The sequence below is a fragment of the Pimephales promelas genome, chromosome 23, assembly GCF_988280905.1.
Source record: "Pimephales promelas chromosome 23, fPimPro1.hap1.1, whole genome shotgun sequence".
Lineage (NCBI taxonomy): Eukaryota > Metazoa > Chordata > Actinopteri > Cypriniformes > Leuciscidae > Pimephales > Pimephales promelas.
This window is the reverse complement of record NC_142791.1, coordinates 8,764,342-8,779,037: the sequence shown is the minus strand read 5'-3', so window position 1 is coordinate 8,779,037 and position 14,696 is coordinate 8,764,342. Positions and strand designations below refer to the sequence as shown.

At 35.3% G+C, this 14,696-nt stretch overlaps 3 protein-coding genes across 7 annotated transcripts in view; all 3 read left to right on the top strand.

Annotated features, from left to right (window-relative positions):
- kdm6bb (lysine (K)-specific demethylase 6B, b) overlaps positions 1-2,072 on the top strand; it is a 29,292-nt gene extending 27,220 nt beyond the window's left edge. For all 4 annotated transcript variants that reach the window (XM_039675638.2, XM_039675640.2, XM_039675639.2 and 1 more), the window contains one exon: positions 420-2,072. In XM_039675638.2, the coding sequence (XP_039531572.2) occupies positions 420-443 (24 nt within the window). In that variant the 3' untranslated portion in view covers positions 444-2,072. The remainder of the gene's footprint in view (positions 1-419) is intronic.
- A 1,729-nt stretch (positions 2,073-3,801) lies between these two features.
- Positions 3,802-9,210, top strand: tmem88a (transmembrane protein 88 a). Of its 2 annotated transcripts, none has more exons than XM_089126397.1 (3): positions 3,802-3,925; positions 6,657-7,063; positions 8,751-9,210. In XM_089126397.1, exons 2-3 carry the CDS (start codon positions 6,686-6,688, stop codon positions 9,030-9,032), a joined length of 660 nt encoding a protein of 219 aa, XP_088982523.1. In that variant the 5' UTR covers positions 3,802-3,925; positions 6,657-6,685; the 3' UTR covers positions 9,033-9,210. The 2 variants fall into 2 exon arrangements, with proteins under 2 accessions (XP_088982523.1, XP_039531587.1); XM_039675653.2 differs by lacking the exon at positions 3,802-3,925 and adding an exon at positions 4,399-4,733.
- Positions 9,211-10,978: 1,768 nt separating this feature from the next.
- On the top strand, positions 10,979-14,077 carry LOC120481961 (uncharacterized). The gene is given in 3 exon segments (XM_039675869.2): positions 10,979-11,105; positions 11,107-11,269; positions 13,400-14,077. Coding segments are annotated over 3 exon segments (390 nt in total). The 5' UTR covers positions 10,979-11,033; the 3' UTR covers positions 13,555-14,077.
- The last annotated feature ends 619 nt before the right edge of the window (positions 14,078-14,696 follow it).

The window sequence follows — 14,696 nt, the reverse complement described above, 5'->3', positions numbered from 1 at the left end:
ACCCTAAGCTAGCATAAGCATGCATGTAATGTGTTTATAAAGGAAGTATGAGTGAAAAGATTTACAATACACTAGAGAATTTCAAAAACGGAAATTCAATTTTTGTCATTTATTTCTGAAAATCACAGATCACACAACAACAGTGAACAGTTTTTGAACAAAAAATATATTTGTCAAAGCCTTTGCTTGACAGACATGTGTAATTGTTAAATAAAATGTGTAAAGAACAATAAAAAATCAAACTTTATTTACAAATAGTCCCAGGCGTTTTTCTCCAGGAATGCTTTAGAATTTTCTAAATAATCCATCAATGACTGCTCTCTAGATATCAGCATTGTCACCAACCACTATACAATATACATTTTACACCAGTAAATTAAAATTACTTCCTCAAACATTCACAAATTTTCCCTTCCCAGGCTCCAGTTCCGTGCTGTAGGTGAACTTGATGTCTGAAACTACACAGCCATAACCAAATCTCCCACCTTCCTGCCCCAAATCAGCGGCACAAACATTTCGTTCATTTTTTTTTTTTTTTTTTTTTTTAACCAGTACTGCAGACTTGCAGAGCAGCCAATCAAATCGCTGTTTACTTCACATTGTTTACAATACTATCAGCAGATGTCTCTCCAGCTCAGTCGTCTTCCCCTCAGCCAGCTACTGACGGGACATCTGATAGTTCTCATGTTCCTGATTATAGAATGACCAGGGTGGTGCTTCATCATTGGACTCTAACAATAACGTGTAACTTGGTTATCAGGTCACCCATCCAAAATGGATAACTGCTGTGATTCCTTTTATATGAAAAAAAAATTGTCAACTTGCCGAACATGTGCATTAATTCAGGTACTGATGTAGTTTAATTTTTTTTATGCAAATGGAAGACGATTTCACCAGTCCAGTTATTCTATGTCTGGTTTATCCGAGTGGTGCTTTGATACAACGTATATAACAGCATGGAATTCATTTCTTTTGGAGCTGATGACCATTGCAGTGGCATTACATTTTATTTTATTTTTCTGTTGTTTCGGTCGTGTCATATTTACTACAAGTCTGACCTTTGTAAATGGTATTTGGATATTTTACTGGGTGCTATTTTTTTTAAGTTGTCAAAGGTTTTCAGAAAAAAAAAAAAAACTTTTTTAACAGTCTAGATTAACACCATTTGGGCCTTGTGATATGCATTTAGACAAAATGTGATTTCATGGTATTTGATTATAGTAAATAATGACATTTTCTTAAAGCATTAAAATAAGTTTTTCCAAAACAAAATACGGGTTTAATCTAAAGCGTATTTGATTGCATTTGTCTGGAAAACCTTATGTGTGTTAAGTGAATCTTTTCTTGTACAACTTGAAAAAAAAAAAAAAAATCATTCCTGCAAACTTGTGGCTTTTTTGATGCATTTCTCAATCCGACTGATTTTATCCTTTTATTTGATTTTCTCATAATTGAGTTACTCTGTTTTTTTTATTTATTTACTTGACTTTTCCTTTTGTATTTATTGATTGTTTGTGATGCTTCATACATATTTTGTAAATCTTTCTGTTGTGCTGATGTGGTGAGGCTTACGGGGGGACGTCTGATTCAAAATGGTGCTGATCCCCCTTCCCCTCCCGGGTCTCTCTGTCTGTATAAATTATCTGTAGGTTTGAAAACATGAATTTAATCTCACAAGTTGGTGCTTAGAACAGAGTCAGTACACTTTTATGAACTGAATGTCTTTGTACTGTATATTTAACACATTAAATATGTTTGCTTTACATGAGGTACAGCATATTGTGACACGTGTATGATTCCAGTCATCCTAGCTGTTATGATTATAATGAGCTTTCTGATTCGTATCATTAATGAAGAATTTCAGATTGTTGAGAGTTTTTCAGATTTGCGTTCCATCGATACCTCTCAGAGTTGGTTTTCAGGTTCGTTGCCATTTTTGTTTGTTTTACTGTATAAAAATAAAAAAAAATTAAGGATCTGAGCCAGACTTGTCTAAAACATATTGTGATTTTTGTGTGTTATACCTGATATAATGATTACTATAAAAAAAAATAAACATTCTGATAAATTCCCATCTGTTTACGTGTTGGTTATTTCTGGATTGTGTGTGGAAGTGTATCAGAGGAAGGTTACAGATTCACAGTCTCCTGTCTGCGTCTGTCTGGGGAGTGGAAGTGGAGGCCTGGAGAGGTCATGGGACAGGAGTAATGTTTCTGCGACACCTCAGCGCTCTCTGCGGCCTTTACTGCGGAAATCCTGGCTCCAAGGACAGGAAGACAGGTTTTCCTCTTTTATGACTCGCAGGATATATCTCGTTTTCCATCGTCTCTCCACACTTAACTCGTATATTTCACCAGCACCCATTTTATCTCTTTCCCCTGATAATCCACTGCTGTGAATAAACAAATGTAAATAAATAGTTTATTTACTCACAGATAAAGTCATCCTGTTTTCACCCCTATCAACTCAATATCTTCTCCAGTTCCCTCTATCACAGCTGGTGGGTCATGACTCGTGACCTTTTGCTGTTCTGATAAAGGCAAACAGCTGCGAACGAAACAATGCTGAATGCGAATAATAATGCAATTTTACTAACAACATAATGACATTTATATAATTAGTGAATAAATCAATCCTTCTTCCAAAACTTGTTTTTATCTTACCCTGATTCACTATGGTAAGCATTTTATAAGTGTTTATATTTTAGACCTGGCAGAGATTGTTTTTCACAGGAAATTGCGTACAAACGGGTGCGTGTCTCGTCATATCCGTAAATAGAGAAGAGTTTCTCTGGCGTAGGTTAGTTTTTTTCACAACGAGCTTGATATGGAGTACGCTGACTGCCAAATTTACTGAAGAGGGGGAATTAGCGTGAGAGCTTTTCCATTATGACCCACCATCTGGTTTAAGACATGCTTTTTGGGCGGTAAATAAGGGCGCAAATACCAGTAAATTGACTAGCACAAAGCTTAGTAAATCACCTTGCATGATTCTTTTAAATACGCTCCTCTCATAAATTGTGTGTCTGAAAGGGAAACTGCAATGAGATCAGCCGCAAAAAAAAGAATGAAACAGTTTGTAATAAAACAAGAATCAACATTGGCTTGGCTTTTCGGAGATGGTGAGAACTGAGGAATGTTGTAAAAGTGACGCGGAGATGGCAGTGAGTACGATTTTAATGAACAGATTGCCATAAGTAGATCTTTAACAGAGTTGATTGTAAAATATTATTGTAAAGGGTCATTTCATTATGATGGTTGTAGCACTGTGCTGGAATTTATTTTATCGATGTTTATTAATGAGTATAACTACAGTATATGTTTTAAGCTAGTCAGCTTGAGATCCTTTTCAAACTGGTTATATTTCTTAAGCAGTGTTTTATGAGGAGTAAAATAACCATCCGCACAGTCACGCAGAACCGAAGCACAACCCAAACAATGTTCTTCCACAAAATGCATGTTGTTTTTAACCACTGGAGGGCCATAGTGTAAGTATTTACCTTTAAGTATTATCGTATATACTATGTTTCGTATCTATTTTCTTACTTTAGTTTTATTTGATATTATATTAGTAATATAATTATTGTGATAACAGAATACTCCTGATTATAACATTGAAACATTTTTTTTTCATTTACAATATGTAAAATTTTTTGTTATTTTTGTACTCTAAACAAATTTGATCGGCATTAAATTCGATTTGGGACCTATGGAAATAAAAATCCAATATCTCACTCAAAGCCAATCTACATGTCCTCTGTTAAAATCTCCAGAAAACATCCTCCCGGAGCCCTGTGTCCTGACAGCTCTGACACGTCCTGAGAGATGTTGAACAGACATGAACTCCCCCTCGCCGGAGCTGCAGCTGAACTCAAAGTGAAGTGGAAAACATCATTCAAAGGGCCAACTGTGGTATGGACATAAGTGTAAGCTTTTACTAACTTTTATTTCATATTTATTTTATACTTTAACTCATCAGGGGAAATAGCTTTCTTAATCTCTTTTTCCTCTGTTTCCTCCATCTCTTTCATATTTCACAGTTTTAAAAAAGCAATTGCATCAGATAAAAGCACAGACTGACTAAATGTTAAATGGTATGCGCTGTAAAAAACAGACTTTGAAGGTTTAAATAAAACAAAGATTATTGGAGAACATTTTGCAAGAAAATACTATATACTTGATTTTTTCTACTTCAAATCAAAAAGAGCTAACAATTTCTGAGAGAAATTTGTTTTAAAATAAATCCTACACAATCACTCTTTTGTGGAGTGTGTAACATAAGTCCAGGTCATATATCTTCTCATTGGGCAAAAAAAAAAAAAAAACAGTCTACTCCTGGATAAGACTACGCCCCCCTAACCATCACCCCAAAATGCCCCAGCCAGAGCATGGTGAGGGCAAAAAGAGAAGTGGGAGTGGAGAGATAAAACTGAATTACCAAGGCAGGACATCTTTGTCAAAGGAAGGAAAGAGCAGTGCAGGAAAGGAGGAAGAGAAAAGGCTGAAATAGAGGAGTGACCGTTCCACAGAGGTCAGTTTCACACAGAGCCAGTGGAGATATTACAGGCGGACATGAAAACTATTTAAATATAACGTATAAAGACCTATATAATCATCTCAGCCAGTATTTGACGGAATTGTCTGTTTCTTTGAGGAAAGAAAATTGTAAGTAAAGAGAAAAGTTTTAGGAAAGGTGTTTTTGAGGGAACGGACAACCTACTCTATTACACTAATGTAAGTATATAAGATTTTGGACTTTTTGAACTTGAATTAGATTTTTAACCATATTTTTTAAATGTATATGATTTTTAAAAAAATGTATGTATGCAGATTTTAGATTTGGGGCTTTGTATTGTTTTTGAACTTATGCAATTAGCACTGTTTCATGATTTTCTTATGAACATATTTTAATATATATATATATATATATATATATATATATATATATATATATATATATATATATATATATATATATATATGATTTAAATGTTTATTTCTGTTTGCATATTTAAATATGCAAATGTGAATTTTTTTTATTATTCAGGCTTTGGATAAATAGAACACATGGGTCTTTCAGTATTATGCATTAAGACCTGGTATCTTGGAGCCATGTTAAATATTTAAATGTTATACTCATTTAACAGTTGCTTTTATACAAAGTGGGGTGAAAAAACTATAAAAATATAGTCTCAATCTAAAAAATGTTTCCAATACACCAATGATAAACACTGCAATTCATTAGCTCAGTTTCCTGGCATATCTATTGACTTTAATTCCCTAAAGACAGTCTATGTCCTGTCAAAATCCCCTTTTATTTATATTTTGTGGAATTTCCTGATATTCGGAACCCTGAATCAGAATGTAAGAAAAGTCGTGGTGGTGATTTAATCTTGGCAGATTTACAAAATCTTGCGCTAACATCACTTCTAAAAAATGAAATATAATCAAACATGTTGCTATTAAAACAAAAAAAAAATCAATAAACAATCAAATAAAATATTAAAATAACTCCCCACCATCTCTTGGATTAATACCGTTTGCAGAAATATAAATGTAGAGACTTTCTGTAATATTGTCACTTAATAAAAGCACAAGTGATGTAATGGTGATTCTTCGGGAAAGGTTTTTAAATCAAGGTCTCGATAACATCTGAGCTATTAATGGCAGAGTGATATCATACTAGTATTCACTAAAAACTGGGCCCACTCCAAATAAACAACATCTGTCTCTAACATCTGTCATCATCAATGCTATACTACTCATTGCAAATTTTGGTAACACTTTACAATACGTGTGCACTAATAAGCATTAATTCATGCTTAACTAATAATACTGAATTAATGTGTAACTAATGATTATCTAAGCTATTCATTAATGATTACCACATTAGGAACTAATTAAGCGTCTGACTAGTTAATATATTAGTTCATATTTTGATCAAAAGGACTAAACTGCATAAATCAAGGGAACATTTTTGTTTTCCTGAGATTCACTTGCTTAAGTGGTCTTTGTGAACCTGTAACAAGCTGTTAAGGGATCTTTATGACGTTTTTTTTTTTTTTTTTTTTTTTTTTTTTTTTAGGATGTTGCTCTTTTGGCTTTTTTTTTGCTCTATAGTCAGCATTCAGGGTTTCCTGATGAGCCCATTCCAAAGTTATTGTTTTGTATTTTGTGGTATCCTGGATATCAGGGTGGGGTCAGCGGCTTAATTTCCTGATCTTCTGTGCAGTTAGTCTTAGTTATCACCATTTATTTTACATTTCACCAGAACATTTTTGAGAAATACAATCCACACTTTTTAAACGGTTTCCACCAACAAAATCACCAGGTTTATTTTTTGATAACCAATATTCACTTCTTTTTATAAAATAGAGCAACAATGTTCAATATTTAGAAACAGGACATAAACATTATACCCTGGTTTTACAGACAAGGCTTAGTCCCATGATTTATAAAATCTATTTATATGCCCTAATTGAACTAGGCCTAATCCTGGCTTAATCTAAACCCTGTCTGTGAATCCAGGCCAAGATATTACAAAAATATCATTTGATATAGATATTCTTAATAGTCATTGTTTGTGGCCATTTTAGCCATTACTTTATCATTATCAACCAATAGCCCTTAATATATACATGTATTTAATCTATCTAGACAAAAACTGGACTATCATACCTGACAGAATGATGAACGGCAAGATGAGTCTTTCCCGTAATGGTTCCTTGGAGAAACCCGCCTCTCTGCAGCCCCCCACAGATCGGGGGGAGCCCGAATCTCCTCACCCGCGTCTCCATCACACCGGTTCCATATCCTTCAGTACTCCAGCAAACCTGTCCAGCTCAGGTGTGGTGGTTCCTCCTCCGTACTCAGAAGGCAGTGCAGTGATCGACTCTCCTCTGGAGCTGAGGGGCTCTTTGGACTGTTGGGCCTGTTCTGTTCTGGTTACAGCACAGAATCTGGTCATCGCCGCGCTCAACGTAGCTTTGGCTGCATTTATCTTCGGCCTCATCCTCTTACCAACGCTCATCATGGTTGTTTTTGGCTTCCTCTGCCATTCTACGGTAATTTATGTTGGTTACATATTTTATCTTAAAGGGATAGTTCACTTTGAAATTAATTTTTTATATGTTTTAGCTTACCTAAAGGGCTTCCAAGATGTTGGTGTCTTTGTTTCCGCTGTATTTTCAATTTTAATATTTTAAGGTCAAACCAATTTTGTATAATGGAGGTCTATGGTCACCACCTCAGCATGCACAGAGAAGTCCAGATTAAACATGATTTAATGACTCGTAAATGTAAGTACACATTGATGGCCTAAGACACGAAACGAGCGGTTTGTGTGAGAAAATGTACAATATTTATATCGTTTTTACCTCTTGTAACCACAGCCACGTCCAACTGATCTGAGGCCGCATGTGCTTTGTGGCTGTGGTTATAAGAATATGAATCGGTATGTTCGTTTTCTCACATGTTTAATTTGGACCTCTCTGTGCATGAAGTCCAAATTAATTAAATCATGTTTAATTTGGACTTCTCTATGCATGCTCTTTGAGGTGGACCCCATAGACCTCCATTATATGACTGACAGACAAGAACGGTTTGACCTAAAAATATCAAAATTGAAAATACTGTGGAAACAAAGACACCTACATCTTGGATGCCTTTGAGGTAAGCTAAAACATATAAAAAAAATTAATTTCAAAGTGAAGTCATCCAATCAAAATGCATCCTATTTGCTTTTTGTAATGTACATTCCTAGTCTAACTGAATGTGATTCAACTTCAACAGAGCATGTTAGTACAAATTAAAAAAAGAGTAAGATTTGAGCAAAGAAACTACACAGTTCAAAAGTTTGGGTTAAGATTATTTTATGTTTTAGAAAGAAGTCTCTTCTGCTCACCAAGACTGTTTTTATTTGGTCAAAAATAAAGTAGAACAGTCATATCGTGAAATACTGTTATATTTTAAAATATGTGTTTTCAATTTTAATATTTTCAAAATAATGATAAAGCTGAATTCTCAGCATCATTACTCCAGTCTTCAGTGTCACATGATCTTTCAGAAATCATTGCTGCTCAAGAAAGAGTAATTTCAGTGTTGAAATAGTTGTGCTGCTTAATATTATCTTATGGAAACTGTGATGCATTTTTACTTTCATATTTCAGAATGATAAACTGAAAAGTTCAAAAGAACAGTTTATTTTAAAAATATTTTGTTACATTATAAATGTCTTTACTGTATTTTGATCCTTGATGAATTGTTCATTCCTTTGAAAAATAATCTTACTCCGAACTTTTGAAAGGCACTGTTCGTGTGTATAATTTTATTTAAATCTATTTTTCTGTACTTGTCCTCACACACTGCAGCTCCACCCCAAATGGGTTGCCAAATCACAACTCTCTTTCCTCGAAGGACATTAAAACATCTTAGATTACTCGAACGTCATCCAAGCACTGATGACTAAACTTCCCACATTTCAGTGCAACTAACACACAAAACATCTGGGTAATAAACTCTCACACATAATCCTCTCTTATCATTTGACTGAATCAGTGATAAGTTAGCTGTCTCCAACTGAGCTGTCTCAGTCAACTCCCACAGCCTCACCATATGGATGTTTTTTTAATTAATTTTAGCAGGTCAATTAAACTCTTATCTGATCAGACAATATATTACAGACACAATTTGTACAGTACTTTGCCCTACCTCTCTTTCTTGCTAACTTACTCTCCCTGTTTTGTTCCAAAGGTTCAGCGCCACGGTACTTCCGTCTACTGTTCAGACCTCTTGGACGATGGAGGTTGTGTGGCTTTGCTGGTGGTGGGGTTCCTGCTGCTGGCTCCGCTCCTCGTTCTGGCTCTGGCCGCTTATTGCAGGATGGCCCGCCACCTCCAGCTGGGCCTGTGCTTCATCCCCTACAGCCGGGCCGTCTACAAGAACCTGCCTGCATCAGGTCATCGAGGCCTGGGGGTCTGCTGTGGCCAGCAGGGGACAGGAGAGAGCGAGGGAAAGGGAAGCGTGTGGGTTTGAGCAGACTGAAAATCCTAAAGAAGAGCCTGGTGAATTTAATGTGAAAAGCCATTGCAATAGGTCACACACAGAGCCCAAATAATCCCAAAACAGAACAGATGACGATACAAGCAGTGCCATGTTCTCAACAGATTTGTCAAAATTATATATATATATATATATATATATATATATATATTTTTTTTTTTTTTTTTTTTTTTTTTTACCAATTTTACATTACATTGTCAGTCTTTTTTTTTAGCTCTTTTTTAAGGGAGTTTTTTTTTTTTTTTTTTTTAACTGGCTATACAATGGTGAAAAGAGGTGGGACTATGTTGTTTTACAAATGTTTAATGTTGTTTCTTTGTAACATGTTTTTGCATTTTTGTAGGCCTATTTTAGTGAATTTCACATGAATAAGAAACTATGAAATCTTTGTAAAAAATGTTGTTTATTACTGTGCAAACACCTCTTACTAATAAAATTAATAAAACAATCCAACGACGAATATATGAATTCAGTTCAATCAATTAATTTTCACTTTATTGTTGGATTCTCTTCCAAAGCAACGCGTTCTCATCCCAAAGCGCCATATAGGACGCTTTTGCAAAAGCGTAAATATCCAACGCACATGGCACCCTTTAACGTCTAATGAGACGCTTCGGTTAATGGTTAAGTTTAGGTATGGTGTTGGGTAAGGGTTAGACCACTAGGGGGCGCCTTCTGCCCAAATATATCTGCGTCTCATTTCACGTTAAAGGGTGCCATGTGCGTTGGATATTTACGCTTTTGCAAAAGCGTCCTATATGGCGCTTTGGGATGTGAACGGGCTCTCCAAAGATGTGTCTCGCATCCAACAGCGTTTACTGTCTCACATCAATACACATCAAATAATAAAACGCAAAACAATTAACACCACTTGATAAGTATGTAAATATACAACCAGCGTTGTGTATTGATTTAGTGAAAGTGTATTGATTCAGCCCTTTCTATTTTACTGGATCCTGCAGCCTAAAACCCCAGTTCTGAATTATTAAAGCTGCAGTCCGTAACTGTTTTGGGTTAAAAATGATCCAAAATATTTTTTTGAGCAAGTAACCAGCCAGTGTTCAAAACTATCTGCTTGTCTTAGCTCGATTCAAAACGGTAAGCTTGTAATAATGTTTTTAATTCTAGTGGTGGTGGATTTCTGCTGGAGATTCGAGCATGTCTTGGCGTGGTAAGTTATATTAGCTGTAGCTCGTACCAAGGGCGTGGAGAGCTGAAACCTGCATACTTCATGAAGAACCGCAAACATCCAATAGGAAAATTCAACTGCAGTAGCCACCGTTCAACCTGAAGAGGGCAGCTAAGATGTTTTTACACCATAGCCTATATTGTAGAATTAAAACACTTTATACCCAAATGTCAAAAATGTTACTTGAATCAATGATCATCAGCATTTAAAAAGCCCCATTCTTACAGATCAAAACCAAAATTTTACCCTTTTACATATTTTACCTGACTGGTAACATGATTTCATGATTTTTAACATGAACATGATTTCTGTAATCTGTTCATTCTAGCATTTGCTACTTGAAGGCACATATTTAATAGGTAAAGCAGCTGTAAATGATGTCTGTGTTACCAAACAAAATTACAAAATAATTATGTTTTTTTATATTTTCTGGAAAGAAAAAACATGGTGCCGTCTCCAAATTTTCCGATTGGCTAAAAGGCGCGAGCCGCGATTAATAGCGATTAATTTGTACTAATAATATAACTCCCTAAAAATAAAGTTCTTACAATTTCCGTGATATGCTAGCCTATCTTGTCAGACACAACGGGCAAAAAAAAAATCCTAACAGCTGGTTTAATGTCATTAAAATGGTTTATGTGTATTGTATGCACTTTTTAGGCTATAAGAATGTTTGTTATGGGAGCTTCCTGAAAAGAAATGTAGCCTACTCAGTCAGTTCTGAGCTCAGATTGTTGTTGCTTTCAGGATTAGTTATTTAAAGCCTTGGCCGGTGGAAATTTCCCATGTCGTTCCGCGCACGCTCAATCAAAGCTTTAATACGCAACCGAGGTAACAGAACAGAAGGGCAGATAAGAGTCAGTAGGTACAGCATCATCAGACATTATCCGTCGGGAATGCTCGCTGCTCGTTGTCCTAACACGATTTCAGCAGGGACCAGGACAAGCACAATCTCATGGAGCCAGAGTTTCAGACCAGCCAGATCACTGGATGAAACGCGCATCACTTTGTTTCTCTACAGGTACGTTTGGTGTCTTTAATTGGAAATGTGTGACTAGGCGAAGTGTTTTGAGAAAGAAAAACAAAAACATTTTAACTTATATGCAGTAGGTCTATGCTGAAATGTTGAAGTGCTTGGCATAAGAATATGCTTATTTTACCTAAAATACGGTTATGCTATTTTAACGTGAACATTTTCATTTATCATGTTATTTCCGAAATTTTAATTATAGGCTATAGCCTAGAAAACTGGATTTTTAAGATTTTATTATTATTATTTATTATATATTTTACTAATTTATATGTGATAAATGATGTGTTTCTCTCAATGATGGGCTTATGTTTATCTGGATTTGCACTCATTTGACCTGTGATGTGTGTTTGTCTGCGACGATTGATTTTCTTAAATGAGGGATTATCCTGCATGTCCTCGGTGGAGTTTTATGTAAGATAGGCTTTCACAGAATGACAAAGCATCTTTCTTGGGCATCTCTAGGCTGTGCTTAAGGGATCATTAACCACTGGAATGTCAGGGATGTTCTCTATGTAGGCTACATGTATCTATGCAAAGTTTCAGTGTTTTCATTTTATTTTATTTTATCAAACAAATGTAAATTCATGACACAGTTAAACTTACTGTTGTCAAATTTTACATTACATAAAAAAGACACCAAATGCTATTTTATTTGTAATTAATGTTCTATTTATTAAAATTTTCACATTGAAAAAGATTTTCACATTAAAATAAGGCAGTAACAATTTAAAAACATATTTATTTATGAACAGATATTCATCTGTTTTTTAATAAAACAAATCATTTTAAGATCATCAGTCATGCTCGGTAAACACAGTCTGTCACAAAGATGTGTCTTTAATTTCTCCAAGCTAACTGCGCTAAAAGACCACAGCCATCAAGTTTTCATTTTCAAGTTTTGATTTTGACATAGCCTAAAGCAGTGGTTGTTTACTAACTTTTTGATTAGTTTTCCCATGCACCATCATTTTGTTTATTCAGGCCAAATCGAGGCACAAATCAATTATATTCAATCATACCCCATATCCAATCACAGCATGATGGAGGCATTGCCTCTTCTCACGTGACATTCATTCATTCTCAACTACCCCCCAATTGAAAGTTCAAAGTCAATGGGCTCAGTGGAGGCAAGAGAGACGCAGCGCTGGAATTTTACCTGCTGGTGTCAGTGTTGGACAGTGTCTTTTTAGAAAAACAATTGATTGTAAAGTCACTTCTGAGCTCAGATTGTTGTTTCTGCTTTAAGGATTAGATATTTAAAGCCTTGGAAAGCGGTGGAAAATGTCCATGTCGTTCCATGCACGCTCAATAAATATTCATATAATTCATATATATTAGGCCTATGTATAGACAGCATATACTGTATATATATATATATATATATATATATATATATATATGCGCATCACAATTTATTATACTTATGATACAATACATTTTGTCACATCTAGAATATTTTAATGATTTACAGAAAACAAAATAAATCATAGTCCCATTCTGCTAAATACACGGGTGGAGCTGCTCATTGTTTACGTAACAGAAGTGTTCTGTCATAATATAGCGGTGTGGTTCTCTTCCTGTCTCTTCCTGTAGATTTATGTGTTGCACTAATATTGTGGCTAATTGTGGAGTCTGAGCTGGTTGTTCTTGGTCGGTTGTTCCAGCCTTTCAAAGTGGGCCAGGGAACACAACTCTGTGCCCCGCTCAAATGATATACAGTGCAAGTCTCAGACACGACTAAGAATTAATCCTCTCAGAATGAATGAGTTCTTTGTTTCTTTGGGCCATTATGAGCAATCTCCTGTTTTCACCTCTCGGCTAATGTTCCGGAGAAGCGAGATAAGCTTGAAGAAACAAACAATGGCATTGAAACTCCATGTTCTTCAGTCAGTAGATCTTATACATTATGTTCTCTTTCCAGATCTCTAGATTGGGTAAACCATGGGTAAAAAAGTCTTGCAGTGTTTTCCCTGGTACAAGCGCTGTAAAGACCGGGGTAAAGGCAGGCTGTGCCCTCCTCCACCTGGCAAGTTGCATTGTTGGCCAAACTTAATGCAGATATAAGTCAAACCATCTTTTAATACTCAATTTTAATTTTCTCTCTCTCTGCATTCACAGTGCCATCTGTTGAGGTGCAACCTGGCTTCTCTCCGACAGTCTCCTGGGGTTACGACGGAGAGGAAAGTGCCACACATCCCGTCTATTTTTCTCACAAAGCACGAGTAGTTTATCGCCACCAGATGGATGGAAATATTATCGATGCCACCTGCTGACCTCTGGGCTACTTTCCCAGAATCCCTTGCCTTGTACCTGTAGAACTCCAGAACTCTGTAGAGGAGCATCAGACCGCTTCATTGTGTGTAATTCAACTGAATCTTTTAGCAAAGATGTCACAGTGTTTCCTCTGGCTCCTCCACCCTCTTGCCAGACCTGGCATTCACCTGTCTTGTAGGCTACTTACTGTGTTGAAATGAAATGAAATATTTCAGGAGAGACAGAGTGATGCAGGCCATGTGGAAGTGAAAAAAAGGAATGAGCTGCATGTTGTAAATGAATACAATGTATGTGCATTTTGTCCTGATATCTGGTCCTGAATGTATGATTTCCTGTTGTTTTTTTAAACAGGTTTTTCAGAGGTTCATGATTGCGTTCAGGAAAAGGATAACATTTTGTACTTATCACTGAATTCTAATATAAAATATGTTTAGTAATTATTATTATAATATTTAGTTTTATTGTTCTCTGATTTTGTTAAAGGAGATTGAGTCTTGAATAAAATAGTTTATAGTGAATATATATACATTGTTGATTTTTTTGTTTGTTGTTGTTGACATTTTCATTCAAATGCAGTTTCTGTGTCGGGTATGAATATGTGCTTAATTGTCATAAAAAATAATGTCTTAATGTTACAAAAATGCTTTATTCTCTTTACGTTCTCTTCAAGTTTTAACTTGAAGGTAGCAATGTATTTTCAAGAATAAATATCAATGCTTAAGAAAAGAAGAAAATTTGATATTCCAATATGACAATGTTACCAAATTAAATAATCTGCAAAATGTTTACTTAGCATAACATCTTAATCCAACCACTATGAGAGTTATGTTAGATGTATAAACCTGAAAAAATAGCCTCTAAAAATATATTAGATAATAATATAACTTAATAGATATAAATATTCTAAAAATAATAATAATTATTATTATTATTAAAAATGTATATGTAACTTTTGGCCCCAAGCAAGTTAAATAAACTGGATGTTAATTCTCATTTCATTAGGAGCTCTGTTGACCTCTTTTTGCCAGAAGACTCTGGAGGTTCGAGATTTTGTGTGCTCGCATATAAACCTTTCTCCCGCTTGTTGTGACAACCTATATATCCCACTCCCACACCATACACGCGTCAAAGTAACAGGAGG